The 16,471-nt window shown below is 38.4% G+C and overlaps 1 protein-coding gene across 10 annotated transcripts in view; it reads left to right on the top strand.

Annotated features, from left to right (window-relative positions):
* Window positions 1-16,471, top strand: part of gulp1 (GULP, engulfment adaptor PTB domain containing 1) — a 134,061-nt gene that overhangs the window by 115,837 nt on the left and 1,753 nt on the right. For 7 of the 10 annotated variants that reach the window (XM_015377019.1, XM_015377021.1, XM_015377020.1 and 4 more), the window contains 7 exons: window positions 5,148-5,219; window positions 8,376-8,474; window positions 8,596-8,739; window positions 8,828-8,944; window positions 11,586-11,672; window positions 13,665-13,803; window positions 13,894-13,988. In XM_015377019.1, the coding sequence (XP_015232505.1) occupies window positions 5,148-5,219; window positions 8,376-8,474; window positions 8,596-8,739; window positions 8,828-8,944; window positions 11,586-11,672; window positions 13,665-13,803; window positions 13,894-13,988 (753 nt within the window). Of the gene's footprint in view, window positions 1-5,147; window positions 5,220-8,375; window positions 8,475-8,595; window positions 8,740-8,827; window positions 8,945-11,585; window positions 11,673-13,664; window positions 13,804-13,893; window positions 13,989-14,442; window positions 14,454-16,471 lie in introns of all 10 variants that reach the window. The other 3 variants (XM_015377027.1, XM_015377028.1, XM_015377025.1) reach the window with 3 other exon arrangements.

The raw sequence follows: 16,471 nt of genomic DNA, 5'->3' as shown, positions 1-16,471 counted from the left end.
CTATCTTTGTGAAGCAGGATTTTCTGCGGTTACAGCGACCAAAACAAAGCTACGGAGCAGACCGGACATCAGGAGCACACTTCGTGTGTCATTGTCTCCGATTACGCCTAGATGGGACCGGCTTGTTGTTTTATTTTTTATGCAGTTTGTATTTGATTTTATGCCAGTCGTATCATTTTACTTGATCGTATTCCCCCCCTTCCCAGCCGGTCTGTGAAAATATTGTCTCACATATAGCGGTCCGTGGTGCAAAAAAGGTTGGGCACCGCTGTGTTAAACAATCAAATACAGTCTGTCACTGGCTAAATACCCTGGAGTCTCATTTCTAACGAATGCCGTTGAATCCAAATCAAAAGTTTATGTACGATAAACACTCAAAAATGGATTATGCCCCAAATTCCTAATATTAATCCATACGCAAAACCAAGAAATCTTCCTTTATAGATCACAGCTGTGCCTTAAAGTTTGTGCCCAAGGCGCCACCTTATATTAAAACTAGTTTATGCTCATGTTCAACCTTATATAGTAGTAGACATTTAAAAGCTCCCCACTTTCCTTGATGGGCCTTTGATTGGTCCCCTACAGGTCCTTTTTTAAACATCAATCTTTGTACTGAAATATTTTTTCTGTCATGATTTTATATGTGACATTAAGACCTAAAGAGAAGCGTCATCTCCTGGTCAGACCCTGTAATTCAGTGAAAGGTTGGAGTCAGAGTAAAAACATATGCATGCCCAGGAGAAGGAGGGAGTCGCTCCAGTGGCTGGAAGATGGCTGCCATTCGGCTGGCATTTGACTGGGTAGGACCATTTTCAATGGTTGCTACAGTATGGTCCATGCAAAGTGTTTTTCATCATTGTGTATTTAGATGAGCCAGCTGGTCAATATTGTTATTAAAAAAAAAAATAGAGGAGTTGGTGAGGGAGTCTGATAAATGAAAAGAAATAAAAGGAAGTATTATTTATAATGAAACACTCGGAATATAATGTTGACTGATCAGATTAACAAGGACACCCAGGCAGCATGGAGCTTATTCACAGAAATATCTTGTTCTTCAGGCAGAGAGTCAAATTATTATTGATTATTTTTAACAGCGAATTGTGCTTTTAAGAGCCGACAGGAATCAGAGTTGATTAACCTGATAATTATATAATTGATTAACTTTTTAGGTCTGTTTATAGAAAAAGATAATGCTAAAGCAGTTTTCCACAGCAGTTTGGATAAATGCCTTTAAGCCATTTAACAGTAAACGGCTTTATAATAACTGAAATAGTCCCTTTCATATTAGTGCACCTTTTAGCCTCTTTATAAGGCTTGGTGTCAACTTTCCTCTTAAATTAAGGAGAACTAACGATGTCCATCCCCCTGCTGCTATAGTGCCATTGTGATTACATTGGAAAAGCGGATGGGACCGTCAGATATTGCGATGAATTGGTTTTGATCTTACTGGTCAGATATCAAGCACTTGGTGTAATTTGTTCATTTTAAATCCAATCAAATAAAATTAAAACATGGAGTTCATCAAGGCTCTGTTTTTGTGTCACATTTGGTTTGATATGTGTTCTCCTTCCAGCTCAGACTACAGAGTACCACAAAATTACAACAACGTTAATGACGGTCTGCTCTATAATATTGTCACCATTTTGCTACAGTTCAGGACTGTCATTTTAGTAGCTTGTAAAATAATACCAAAGATGTTTTGTCAAATTTTATGCAGAAAAGATTAAAGTGTTTGTTTTGGTCCAAGAAGTTTTCCTAAAGCCAGGCATACACTGTACCATTTTTTTTGCCCTTTTCGGGCATGTTCTCAAATCTTCCGAGAATTTTTTGATCGGGCCGACTTTCAACAAGGTTGTCTGTCGTCTAGTGTATAAGGGATAACAAGGGGCGATCAGCCTCTCATGACCACCTCTGATCAGGAATCTTAAGTCGGGAGAAAACAAAATATGTTTGAAATTCAGTCCGCCGCGGTAAGGTGATCGTGGGCAAATCGCTCAGTGGGCAAACAAGGATTCTTCTTCTTCCTCTCAGACAAAAACACGGAAGCATGGCGGGGGTCCCAGTGAAATGGAGTTCTTTCTGTAAAATTGACAGACCGTAGTAGCCACGTTTGCTCAGCCATGTTTTTGTCCAAATACGTCGTCGCCTTTTCTTTTCAGGGCTTTCAGCACAAAATTGCACAAATTGCCAAGGCAGCGGGATTCACTCTAGTGAGCTTCATATTCCTCTTCTACTCGATAGAAGTCTGAGTAGCGCCATCTCACTGCGGAACTGAGTCCGACGTGGTTTTTAGAGGTACAGTGTGAGCAGGTAGATCGCATCAGAGCAACGGGCCGCACAGTGTGCTAACATGCATATTGAGCTGTGAATTTTTAAAACCTGCGGTTTCGTCATACAGCATGAGCTGTAGCTGCATGCAACAATGGAAAGGTATCGCAGTGTATGTCCATCTTAAGGTAGAGAGATCATTACTCATTTATAGCCAATTAGGCTAAACACCACAGAGCCGGCTGATGTTTAACATTAACACACCTCAGAGAACCATGTCAGGTCCTGATAGATCTTTTCACTCCTTCCAGGACAAGTACTAAACATTCGGAAGCAGCATCTCTTTAACCAACTTCTGCTAAAATAATATTGGCTGTTCCTCCTCTTTTGAACCAGACTGAATACCTGCAGTTTTTCCATACCTGCAGGTTGGCACTCAAAAGTACATTTACAAACTTTGACTCTTGTCTGAAACATTACATTTAAATGAAATTGGTAACTCTTAGGAATCTGTTTGTTGAAATAATGACAGGGATAGAACATATACACCATCCTTTTTAAAGTGACACCATTTGTAGAGCTCAGAAGTGGTTATTTGTTTTCTTATAGGATCAGTTATGAATCAGAAAATGTCATTAGCCTGGAAGCCAAAGAAGAGAAATGTTGAAGAGTTGTTTTCTTGGCAGCCATTTGTCATTAAAGTTACAGTTAGTGCTTTTAGTTTCAAATTAGACTCATTAAAGTCCCTGCCCCCTGACTGAGTCTAAAGGAGAACGCTGCACTGGTACTGAGGTTGAACTTCATGTTGTCATCTGAATGAACTCCTCAGGCCCGCCATGAGGTTGAAACATGTTTAGCAGTAAAAAGGGAGGGGGCGGCTCATTTTTCAGATGCATGAATCAGTTGATGGATGAGCCTCGGAGCTTGATTTGCCTTCTGAAACGTCCCCAGTCGCAGCCCCACAATGCACCGGTCAAGAACATGCTCTGCTCTTTTCTATTCTGGGCCACAGCACTCGCCGACATGACCGCGACTCTGCAGAGAGTTCATTTGTCACGCCGAGGCAGAGTGCTGACACTTCTGAATAAAGGCTCGATCTGTTTGGGTTTTTTTTTTTGCCGGTTAGCAGGAAAGGTTTGCTGCTGCTACTGTTTCTCTCTCCTTTTGTGTTAAGAAACAAAATTTAAAAAAGAGTTGCGGTTTATATTTAATTAGCTGTAAAATTTATATTATATTTGTCAAATCCTGTAATGTTAACTTATGAAGAGAGTGCAGGAGCAATGAAACACTCAGTGTCAGTAAAAGTAGGGATGGAAAAGCACATTTCTATAGAGGCGACAAGAGAATGGATGGCACATTATTCCAGACTCCTGAGTTAGGATTTATGTTGAACGGCAAAGATGAACCATGGCTGTGGAATCTGCTTGCTTTGCTCAGATCGGAGAACCTTTTATTTTGTTTTCTCCAACCTTTAAGGGCTTGACAGAACTATTTATGAAGTCTAATATTTGAGCAGCTGTGGGTGTTTGTGTGGCTGATTGCTGCACTATGCTCAAGTAAAATGGTGCCATCTGTTGGAGGAAAGCACAATGCAGGACTCCTGTGTTTTACCATTTCATAATGAACTCAGATTTCCTCATTTATATGTTGTTTTTTTAAACTAACACTAATGATGTTTTGTCTTCTCTATTTTCTTCCCTAAAAAAAAAACCATCTGTGCACAGAGAAAACAAAATCAAATTTTCTGTTACTAAGGAATAAAATCTTAAGTCCTCATCACAGTGCTTGGGTTGTGCATGTTTTTTTTAAGTGGAGAGGGCGGGTCTTTTCAAAAATTCGTCAAAAATAGTCTTTATTTTGTTTCTTAAGATATATTTGATGCAAATTCTTTCATAAACTTCCATTACCTGGATTTAAACTCAAATGTTATGCTTGCAATAGCATGTTTACAATTGTATTTTGTGCTGTTTTATTGATAACTTCACCTATGATATAGACTAATAAAAAAAGATGAGACTGCTCTTGTTTTTTGCTCCTTGTATTCTCAGATATAATCTTAGAACAAGAAATGTAAGAAAAAAATGTTGGTTTGACACATATATTCCATTGCTGAATTTTATTGTAGTTTCAGTTGATTGGAACCAAAAATAAACTCTAGATAAACATTTTATCTACTTTAACCACCCAGAAACTTTCTTTGAATGTTATAATTTTTAACTAACAGTTTTTTCACACCACCATCCCCTTGTCATGTGGTACTTTAAGCAGTTTTACACCAGATGTAATGACACCCGGGCTTCTAAGCAGTATTATGTCGTCTGTTCACAAAATAATTTCAAGTCTTGGAGATCAAGATCTCTTTGCTGACAATGAGACAGGCCTTTTAATCCTTCTGGGTCAGCACTGGTTCTGGCATTAGAACTCTCTCTTGGAGGCCATTTTTGCCTAGTCTCTCTTTCTTATTGCTGAATAACAAACTCTGACCCTAACTGTGGCACTGAAGCCCACACAGCTTTAGACGGTGTTCTAGGTTATTCTGTGACTTTCCTTTATGAGCTTTGGTGTAATTTTATTAGTCCTGGGAGCTGGTAAGAAGGTTCACCTTTGGTCTGTGTTTTCTCCATTTATGGATCAATTTCTCACTGTACTTCTCTAGAGTCCAAGAGGCTCAGAAATGACTTTGCAACCCAACATCTTTGTCTGATATTGAAACTAGTTTAAAAGATCTGGAAAGTGTGTCTGACAAAACAGTAAAAAGCAGGAGAAACCTGTATGGGAAAAGTTATATAGACACAGTCATCTTTATCACCTTTTATTCCAGAACTTGAAGTATTGCACCCGTGTTACATAAGCAATGTTTTCTCTTTTTTCTCCTGCAGTTCCTTGGAAACACAGAGGTTGAAGCCCCTAAAGGCACAGAGGTTGTGAAGGATGCAGTGAGGAAACTGAAGGTAAAATCAGTCTTCAGTCGGATCTGTAGCCTCCAGGAGAGCTCAGGTTGTCGTCAGTAAGCAGATTGGAGGGGACAGAGGGGCTGATGGGAGGGAGTGACAAACCCCCCCTCCAGTTCATCATCAGCAAGGTGCCCTTGGAGTTTTCCCAGCTCCAAGTGTTGATGGCTGGAAGTGCAAGATAAGCAGTTTGTCCACTCAGCCTCCCCCCCAGTACATGGAAAACTCTGCTAGATGGATTCATCATCAGACGGATAATCACTTCCTTCACTGAGATGCTTAAATATCTCTGTGTAAAACATTTATGTAAATAAACTCCCATTTATATCAATATTAATCATCAACAGTGAAGAAACTTTCTGTGCTTCAGATAAGGCGAATCCAAACAAATTATACCGGGGGCTGATTTTCTAGATCTGGTTTAGGTTGAAGGACAAATTTGGTGATTATATAATTGTATTTGGGGTCATATAAACTTTTCTCAACACATCATTAATGAAGAGTTTGTCAATTCCAGGTTCAGAGGGAGTAATAATGTTTCAGTGCCTGTATATTTTTCATATGTATTACACACAAAAATTTCTATAAATAGATCCTTCAGTTAGAAAACATTTTTAATCAAGAATAAAATATGAAAACACTTTTTTATAAGATGGATGGATGGATGGATGGATGGACATACTTTTAAATGAATGTCTGCTTGGTAATCAAGACAAACTTCTATTTAGTAACCAAAATATGTGTTTTTCCAGACGTGTAAGTCATAAAATATTAGATAACTGCTTTTATTAACTCACATTTAGCACTACTGGAAACCTTTCCCTCAGTCAGCCATACTGTGGGTTTGTTTAGACCTAATCTGATTGTTGGATTATTTATTTACTTACCATTTTATTGGAAAAGTATTAAACTTATCAGAGTGTCTTATCAATTGAGGTATGTCCTGGTGTTGGTGAGGTTAAACATAAAATTCCCAGCCTGTGTGGATCATGATGGAGTTTTACTGGCAAACCAGATGCTAAGAAAGTCATGAAAAACCAGTTAAACCAGCATACATGTTTTCCAGGATTTAAGCACATGGTCCTACTGAACTCACCCAGTGAATGACATTTACCTTGGCCTTTTCCCAGGATAAATATCAATCCAGACTCCTACCATTTAAACAGACCTTTAGGCCTGGGAAGATCTCCCTCCCAGCCTTTTACCCACGCCTCTGTGCCGACTGCCTGCTGGCCTCAAACCAGACTCCTGCTGCCAAGAGCTGAATCTGAGAGGCCCCTTGTGGGGGTGGCATGTTTTCCCAAAGCTAGCACTCCATTGTTGCTACACATCTCATGTTGGAGATCACTCTCTGCCCGAAGCTCCCTGGTTACCCTTCCAGAAGCAGCAGCCATCAAGACAAGCTCAAATATGCCTCCTTTAATCACCTCCAGAAGAATAGAATTGGTCTGAGGCAGAGTTACCCGCAAAATCTCCTCTAACAGTTAAATGCCTGCATGCTTTTAATGAAAACACAGATGAATAAATAGACTTTCTGTGGGTTAAACTTGTCTATGACACAGAGATGAATTGATTCAGCCTAAAAACTCTGAATTTATAAATCAGTTTGCAGCCAGACTGCAGATTGTGAAAAGAATCTCCTTTAAAGTCAGGTTGGGATTTGACACATTTGAGCTTCTGAAGCCAAATTAATGAGCAGTTTAGAAAAACTTACCAGGTCTGATGATTTATGTAAATCTAACATCCAGAGAACAACTATAGAGCAAATTTTAAACATGTATTATAAAGGAAAATTAGAAGAAAAAAAATATCCAGAAATGAAAAATAAATAAAAAGATTTATGAGTAATTCTGCTATTTTCTCATATTTTATTTATCTTTTTATATTTTATTTATAAGTTTATATATTTTTTATGTTATGTTTTTTTTTTATTTTCCTCTTCATCTTATGTTTTACAAATTCCATTAATTTGAAATTGCAATTTCCTGATAATTTTCTTTACCTATTCGCCAGACTTTGGAGTGACGGGTGAAGATGCATTTCTATTGGTCTGCAGGAAATTAAGAAACATTTTTATTGATCAAGATCAAGGGTTTGAATTAGGCTTAAAGCTAAAAGCATGTAAATCCATGGAAAAGCTGAAAATAATGCAATTCAGAAAACTCGTTCTGAAAAGATAATTTAAATTTTCCTACAAAAAATAAATGAATGAATAAATAAAGTTTTAAAAGAATAGGATTTGTAAAAAAACAAAAAAAAAAGAAATGTAAAAAAGAATTAAAATAAGTGTTTATGAAAAAATGAAATCTAAGAAAGTTCCTCTCAAAATCTATGTTCAAAGTTCAAAGTTTAATTTCTGGATTTAATTTCTTTTTTTTTTCATCTACAAAAAATAAATGAATGAATAAATAAAGTTTTAAAAGAATAGGATTTAAAAAAAAAAAAAAAAAAAAGAAATGTAAAAAAGAATTAAAATAAGTGTTTATGAAAAAATGAAATCTAAGAAAGTTCCTCTCAAAATCTATGTTCAAAGTTCCAAGTTTAATTTCTGGATTTAATTTCTTTTTTTTTTACCAGATGTGGTCAAACACGGAACAAATTTTACTCCATACACAACCAACGTCAAAGGATTCAATAAAAGTATAAAGCTATGTGTTAAAAAAAAATAATTAAATCTGCCCTTACAGCTTTAAGAGGATTTTAGAGTGACGGTATGAAGGGCTGCTGATGGAATGGAAACATAATGATCGGTGCAAGCGCCTCTTTTAAAGATGCCCTGGAGCATTCAGGTGTTTGTCCACACAATGCCACAATGGAAAGACATCAGTAAAGACCTCAGAAGCAGCTGTTGCTGCCTATTGATCTGGGAGGGTTATAAGGAATCAGTCTACAGAGAGGAAGATTGTTCCAGGGTGAGAAAATGTCTCAGACAGCTGACAGTCTTACCAGAGGTGAACATCCTGATAAGTTCATCCCATGATGCTCAGGGAAATGATTCCTCCCAGTTCCCAAAGGCCTCATTTAGTAGGTTAAATGTTAGATGATCAAACCTGAACATTTCAGAAACCGAGTCTTGCAGCTTTTAAAAATATGAATTACGAACAGTAGAGTTTTACTCCAGTAAGCTTTTTCATGTTCTTTTCATTTCTCTGACAGTTTCAGAGGCACATCAAGAAGTCAGAGGGCCAGAAGATCCCAAAAGTGGAGCTTCAGATCTCCATCTATGGAGTCAAAATCCTTGATCCTAAAACAAAAGTGAGTCCAGCTTATATTTTTGTTTGTTTATTTGTTTGTTTCCCTCTCACCAGCATGCAGGGAAAGACATAAACCCTCTAAATATAGGCTGCAAATAACCCACACTTTGTTTGTGTTGCAGGATGTGCAGCATAACTGTCAGTTACACAGGATATCCTTCTGTGCAGACGACAAGACGGATAAAAGGATATTCACTTTTATCTGCAAAGACTCCGAGTCCAACAAGCACCTCTGCTACGTGTTCGACAGTGAAAAATGTGTACGTGTATGTTCCTTTATACGAACGCTCAACGTACCCGAGAGACAGTTCAGGTCCGTTCGCGAATCATCTGTTTGAACCCTGTTGCTTACAGGCGGAGGAGATCACTCTAACCATCGGGCAGGCCTTCGACTTGGCCTACAAGAAGTTTCTGGAGTCTGGAGGGAAAGACGTGGAGACGAGGAAGCAGATCGGGGGGCTGCAGAAAAGAGTACGGCTCAAGTGGCAATAAAAGCTGCCCCTCCGTGTCCAAACATTGACGTTTTTATCAATTAATGCGGAGTTTGTGTCTTATTGATTTTTTTAAAATCCCCCCCACGTACGCGATTAATCAAGAGTAATGAATATTAATGAGAGACTGCAGTTTGTGATTAGATTTCTGCTGGGAACACAGACCTGGACCTCTGGTTTGTTTAAACTGAGTTATTAGGACAGTGAAGTGGATTTCTCTAAATGAGTGTTTAAAATATGGATTAACTTACCTCAAGTAATGGAAATGGTAACCCCCATCCCATTGGCGCATATCTGCTTTATAAGGGGCCTATATCCTGCAAAATCAATCATTTGAACTATTTTATAATTATATTCCTTTATCACAGTCTGCCACAGAGTGGCATTTTGCTGGAATCACTGATCTCTCGACTGAACCTGAACCTCATGGGTTCAGTCAGAGCAGTAGCCACTTCCTGTCCTGTGAAAACAAGCAGATGGGAAATATCTATGCATAAAGTGTTCTTCCAGGAAGCAGCAAGCTTGACCGCGCTCCGCCTGCACTGTAAACAAACACCCACGCTCTCTGATCAGGGAGGGGGCGATGGGAGGCAGAGGCCGATGATTCCAGCTCAAAGTTACGAAGAAGTGGCTCCTATAGGTGCTTTAAAAGAAAAGTCCGGTCATTAAGAAATTATCAATGGGTCATTATTTATACTAAAACTAATATGTTTGCTGTAATTTAATGAATTTAGCTTTAATTAGTAAAAAAATAAAATAAAAAAATATTGTCAACGCGATCACCTAGTCAGGGAGCGTCCATTTTTGCTCAAATATAGTAACTCCTCACTCCTGCACTGCAAAAATGATCCAAAAATGTGTAACAATTTCTTAAATTAAGTGTATTTACCCTTAATGTGAGTATGTAAATAAGATTTGCCAATGGAATTAGTATTTCTACTCTTAAAATAAGATAAATAGAAAATATGCACTTGAAATAAGACAATGTAATTGTTTTTTCTTATTTTAAATGTAAATTGTCTTGTCGCATTGGCAAAGTGTCTCACTTAAATCCTTAAGTCAAGAAAAAATGCACTTATTTTAAGAAAAAAAAAAAGACTTATTGAGATTAAAATTTTTTGCAGTGTGCCATCTTCCAGCAGTGACGTCACGGTGCGGTAAGCCTAGCGCCATTCTCCCCGCTTTACAAGCAAAATCAATGGGAACTACTTGACACAAATGCAATCACCAGTTATTTAGGATTTCCAGAGGACTTCACCATTGAAATTCACCAGAGCTTTAGTGAAACTGACAATGCCCACATGCATGGCAGTTGGATGTTGGAATAAATCGGGTAAAAGTGAAAAGAAATTAGTTATTTCACCTTTCTGATTCACGATCCTCCACGGACTGGTTCGTCGTTGGATTGCCAACTTGAAGAGGGAGGATTTGCCATCGAACTTATAGCCAGATAAAAAACACATCATTAATCCGTTACTATCTGCTTTGCATAGTGCACTGGTTGTCGCCATCATGGATAATAGAGTGTTGTGATAAACACCATATTGAGCACTGGGAATTGCTCAACAGCCAATACCGCATTGTGACGTCACAAACTGGAAGGTGGCAGTAGTGCTCAAACATGGACAAACATGGATGTCTCTGTTAAAGCACATTCAAATGAAAATTACTTTTAATTAAAAACACATATCATTTATTGAAAAGTATTCAATAATTTCATACTTAAAGTACTTTCAGAAGTTTATATTCTGAATATGACCTGACTTTTCCTTTAAAGCCCAGCCTCTTTCTGGTTGGAAGAAAACCACCACATTTAATAAGAAATAAGAGCTTAAAGGATAATTCCATCATATATTTACCTAAGGGTGACTTTGAAATGCCTTTAAAAAACATGTTATAGGAGCTTTAACAATTCTGCAAAGCGTCATGGCATCACTGTTACTTGGTGAACCTTTAGTTTGTGTTTGCTTTTACTTAACGAAAAAGGTGAAAATTAGGTAATGAAACATTTAGTTAAATTCTCCATTCGATAAAGAGCTCAGTGTGACTAAAAACAAGCCCAAAGGTACCTATAGATGTTCTCTACAGAGCCTTAAGGAGGTGGGACAAATCAAGGTGATGCACGTAATGGAGCGTGTGAACCAGGAGCTCCTTGTGGTTTATTATCGCTCAGGCCTCAGTGTGGAATTGCTGGAAGAGACAATAGATTTGCACCTTTGCACTCTACATCCATTGGTTATTAGAGAAATGAAGTACATTGACCACATTGCCCTCATGTTCCCTTAACTACAAACTTAGGAGACCTCTTCATAAACACAAAGAGGTTAAACCCAGCAGGCTCTGGGCTCCCTGTGGATTGGACCTCAAAGCTGGGTGGATTTCAGAGAAAACTACCAAACCTTCTTGTAAAAGAGAGAATCATTGTGTAAATGTAGCCCTAAAAAGTCTATGTTTGATGGATGAATTCTGCTTTTTAAGAATTATTTCCAGTACTGTAAGTGGTTTGAAATAAAAGTCTAATGAACATTTAATAAACACGGTATCTCTAAAACAAACAAAAAGTAGGAAAAAAATGGTCAGCAGTTCATGTTGGTAATTTTTTCTTTATTTTCATTTTATAGATTCAGGAACTGGAAACAGAAAATGCTGAGCTGAAGAAACAACTTCAAGAGCTGGAGGAGCAGCTGATGATAGCTCATGTCCCACCAGTAAGAGCTACATGTACTGACCCAAACCAGTTCAGCACCGATGCAAACGGCTGCTGGTTAATGTTGAAGTATGGAGCAGATGCCGCTCAAACACTTTATACTTTTAAAGTCCTGAATATCACTGGCTAAGTTTAGATCTTTAGTACAGGAGTAAAGATGTTTCCAGAGGACTTAAAAAAAAGACTCATTGAGAAATCCTGCCTCATTTCTATTGCCATCCATTCAATGGAGAAACATTCTTGTGTAAAAACAATCTGTGTCACGCTCTAAGGCACAGTGTGGTACAGTCGTCAGCGCCCCCTGCTGTTACTGTAAGAGTTTACAGTAGAAATTTCAAAAAAGTTCAAAAACAATCCACTGGACTTTATTTCCAAGTTTGAAGACATTTCATACATCCAGAACACCTTTCCTTTTAACAAAAAAAAACTATATATATAAACAACGTCTTGTTTTGGCTTAGAAAACATGCAAATTGAACGGGACAAATGGGTCTGCCCCTTTAAGAATGGGTGTCGTTTGGTTTCTTTGTTAGCCTATAATACCCGATACGTGTTTGTCTCTGAAAGGAGGGGTGGTTAGAGCAAATTGTTGGCCTCACTGAACATGCAAGGTGTTCTTTTCCCCTGTAAGGGGGTGGGGGTTGTGATAGCGGGGCAGAATCAACTTGATAGCTGAATTGTAGGTTTTTGACACCTGAAATCTGAGTCCACCTCCTCTGTTTAAGGTTGGTTCCTTTTAACGACCCCCATTTCAGAGACATAGACAGGTATCTGGTATTACAGGCTAGCAAAGAAACTCAACGGTATTTCTGCCATTTTGAATTGAAAAAGATTCTTGGATGGGAAGTAAAACATCTTCAAACTTGGAAACAAAGTCCAGTGGATTGTTTTTTAACTTTTTTGGAATGATGACCTGGATGACTGAGAATCTTCACCAGCATATTTACATTAGAAACTTTGACTAGCTTCCTTTTTTTCCCTCTGGATCATCTGCATAGAGATCTTTGACAATTTTAATCAAAATATCTCACATCTGCATTACTTAAAAGACATTTTGTCTATTTTTTTTCCTATAATGAGAATTTGCGGAAACTTGCTTTTACATTATGTCTTATTTAAGCTCTAAACTGTCTCTATGGACCTGTAGGGAACTGGCTGAGTGCTTCAAACATGATGGGGCTAAAACCGCATGTGTCTGGTGTTCATTTTTTTGATGCTGTGAGAGTTTTATCAATGAGCTAAAATTATTTAACTTTTCTTAAATAGTTTCATCCATCATATTTGCAGCAACCTGATTTTTTTTAAAACAAACATCCAGATATTGATCTAAAGTCGAATTGGAAATGCTAACCAAACTTCCCATAGTAGAGACACAGCTGGTTAGGCTGATATCACCTTAGTTATTCTAAGCATGGCCTCAGAGCCAGCCGTCCGGTCTGCGGACAGCCAGCGGGTTTCTGAGGCTGTGGCAGCAAACCAATTACACACCTGATTGGTCCGATGAGGAACACGATATACTCTAAATATAATTGGGGCAGCCGTAGCATCATGCTGTGAATGTAATGAGCTGCAACTCTCTGACTTCCACTCCCTTTCTCTGTGGTGGCTCTCTGTCTATCATCTCTCGTCAGCCGCTGCACGTGGACGCAGCAAACGAAGCGTACATGCTGCAGAGGCCCTCCTCTCTCTTCTGGTTTCACAGCTTCACATCGCTGTCCTGTCTGGAGATCTCCTCCGTCACGCTCACTCCTATGAGCTCTCCGGATTCCAACGTTTCCACTGGGCTACTAACTCCTCCGCCTGCTAAACCCACTGTCCCTCCTCCTAAAGCGACCGAGGGATTCAGCATCCCACGGCCTCGTGTAAACACCCTCTGCTTTTTTCTTCTTCTACCGTTTCTGGTTTTCCTACTGCTTCGTCCCACCTCTGTACTAAAATAACGATGAGCGTTCAGATGGTTTGGCTAACAGTTTGTGTTTTTTTTTTTGTCCAGGCTGAGAGCATCTCCATGAAACTACAGTCCACAGATGTTTTTGACATGGTTCCTTTTTCTCCCGTTACACCGCTGGTACCGACCAAGGCCAGCAATGGCTGCCCTCCTCCTCCTCCAACCACCCTGCCCCCAGACATGAGTGAGCAAACAGCTTTGTTCATATTTTTGCCCGCCATAAGTGAGGGTTTGCACCTCTAAGAAGCGGTCTGTCCATGTTTGGTGTCTGCAGGCAAAGATTTGTTCGGAGCTGAGCCGTTTGATCCGTTCACCTGTGGGGCGGCCGACTTCCCTCCAGATATCCAGTCAAAGTTGGATGAGATGCAGGTAAGCTTCTGCTGACAGACTGCTTTGTTTGCACAAACAGTTGAAACAGCACATTCACATGCTGGGGATAAAAAGAAACAGACTTTCTTTTTTACTTTTCTAGGTACAATAACCAAAAATATTTCTATTTGCTAAATGTCAGAACAATAGAAATATATTTTCCAGCTTTCTCTACATTCAAAATTACATAATATTTACTGGAAATCCCTCTAAAAACTGTCCGACATGAGTCAGATAGTTTGCTAGGATTTTGGCCCATTCCTCCAGGTAGTACTTCTAGAGCTGGGTCAGGTTTGTTGGCTACAATGCTCACACAAACACACTCATACGGCACATCCTTCTGTTGTTATTGTTGCCAGCAGGGGGCAACATTGCTCTTGAATTTGTTTCCATTCTTTCTTCCTTTCCTTGGTTACTAACAGCGGAATTTGTCTCCTGTCCTTTTCCCTCTCAGCGTCAGAGATGGTTTGTACCCTTTGCTTTGCTGTCTGTGTAGTGACAGCTTCCTGTCTAGCATGCTGTGACTGCCGCTGCTGCATGTTCTCACTGATGCTTCCAGGTTCTTATTGTAGCTGTTTGGTTAATGTGAGCGAATAAAAACTTATTTTACTTTCTTTGGCTAATCAATAGATTACATTGAACACTGATATGTTGAGTTTTTAACTGTTCATATGGGCGACCACCCCCTGAATTAATGTTCTTTTTCCAGATTTTTTTTTTTTATATGTATTCATAGTGATGATAAATTCTGTTACATGGTTAAATAAACAATTAAATCAAAAATAATTACACTTTAATGCTTGTATGTCTTTGATATTATGGAGGCCGGTGTATAAACATGCAATATCTCATTTATTGCAGATTATGTGATTTGGTTTAAAGGAATATATGTCTTGCATGCAAAAGAAAATTTAGCATGTTTTACTGTTTAGTTGGTAATGATTGCACTTACAGTAGATTTTTGTTCTAAGCATAGAGGTTTTACAATAAGTAAGGTAAAAAAGGCCAGACAAGGCGTCTTTTACCAGAAATCAAAGGACAAGATGGATGTGAACCAGGACGGTTGTTTCCATGAAGTCCATTCATTGATAATCAACACTTAAAAAGACGATGTCCCGTTAAACCTTGGTCACTTAGAAAATAAATAAATACCAAATAAATAAATTTTTTTTGCTGTTAAAATCTTGGCAGTCTGCAGCTGTTGTCGTGTTTAGTCTTTTCGTTTACCGTTACAATCTAGCATTTAAGCCAACGCAGTAATTAAGAACAATTAGGCACGGATTTTAACACCCACCCTGCAGCCAATCAGTATCATGTATTCACATAGACCAGAGGTAACCAATTAAAAATCAGCGGGGTCCGAATAAAGAAAATCATCAACCAGTAGATTTACAGAGACATTTTTAATTATAATCCGTTACTTTAAACAGAATTTAACACTGAAATAAAATGAGGTTTTCTGTGCATCCATGTTATACATTGAATTTCTAAATAAAAAAAATTTAAAAAATTTGAAAATTTTTCTATTTTAAAATCTAAATTGTTTTAGAGAACAACAATTGTTTAGTTTTGTTTATTGACAATTTCCTGATTCACATATTTTATAAAAAACTTGAACTGGCCGTTATTTTTATTTTTTATGGCTTAATGAGAGCAGTGGGCATTAGGCTGTCCTGCAAGGCTTTAAACCTGGGTGTGAATGGAGACAAAGCCATTCTCAAGCACATATCAAGCTCATTTTGAGCCTGGATCCATATTTATTTTTGATTCTGTTCATGGTGGAGAATCCTGCTTCACAGCAGCAGGTTGAGCCAAACATCCTCTAAATGTGGAGGGTCATCTTTGAGCACCATTTCACTTTTTTTCACCAGTTCACCACGCTTCTTCCAGCAGTCCACACTTTCTCTTCTTTTTTTTTCTCATCACCCAGCTTGCCACAGGTTTGCCTGCTGTTTTTAAAAATGTCTCGCTGCATTGGCTGATACAGCTCATTGGCTAATATGTATCACATGCAGCCTGGTCTCGGAAGCTCCAGAAGGCTTTACCACATTAACACATTACTGGTTCTTTTGTACTTCCTATAGTAATTTTAAGAAATTACATTTTTGGAAATTTTGATATTTGTAACTGTTTTTACTGTATGTTTTTAATGTGGACCCCAGGAAGACTAGCTGTTTGCCATTACAACAGCTAATGGGGATCCTTAATAAAATTACAAAATTACAAATTACAGGAGAAGCGGCGCAAGTAAAGTTAGACACTGTCGTTGGACAACACGCGGTAATTTATAAATGTTTTAAATCGGGTTGGGCCCGGATATCTGCTCAAATCTACTTTATATTGTCCGTGGTCGGCTAATCTATGACCTCTGACCTGGACCATGTTATAAATTATCAACAACCCTGTTACTGCCACAGTGAACGAAAAAAAAAATAACACCCAGCTTTAATTTGTATCTATCATAAGCTATTAATAAAATTGAT

Source organism: Cyprinodon variegatus, unplaced genomic scaffold (genome assembly GCF_000732505.1).
Source record: "Cyprinodon variegatus isolate N-32 unplaced genomic scaffold, C_variegatus-1.0 Scaffold145, whole genome shotgun sequence".
Classification (NCBI taxonomy): Eukaryota; Metazoa; Chordata; class Actinopteri; order Cyprinodontiformes; family Cyprinodontidae; genus Cyprinodon; species Cyprinodon variegatus.
The sequence above is the reverse complement of the archived record's forward strand: the minus strand, read 5'-3'. Positions and strand labels throughout refer to the sequence as shown.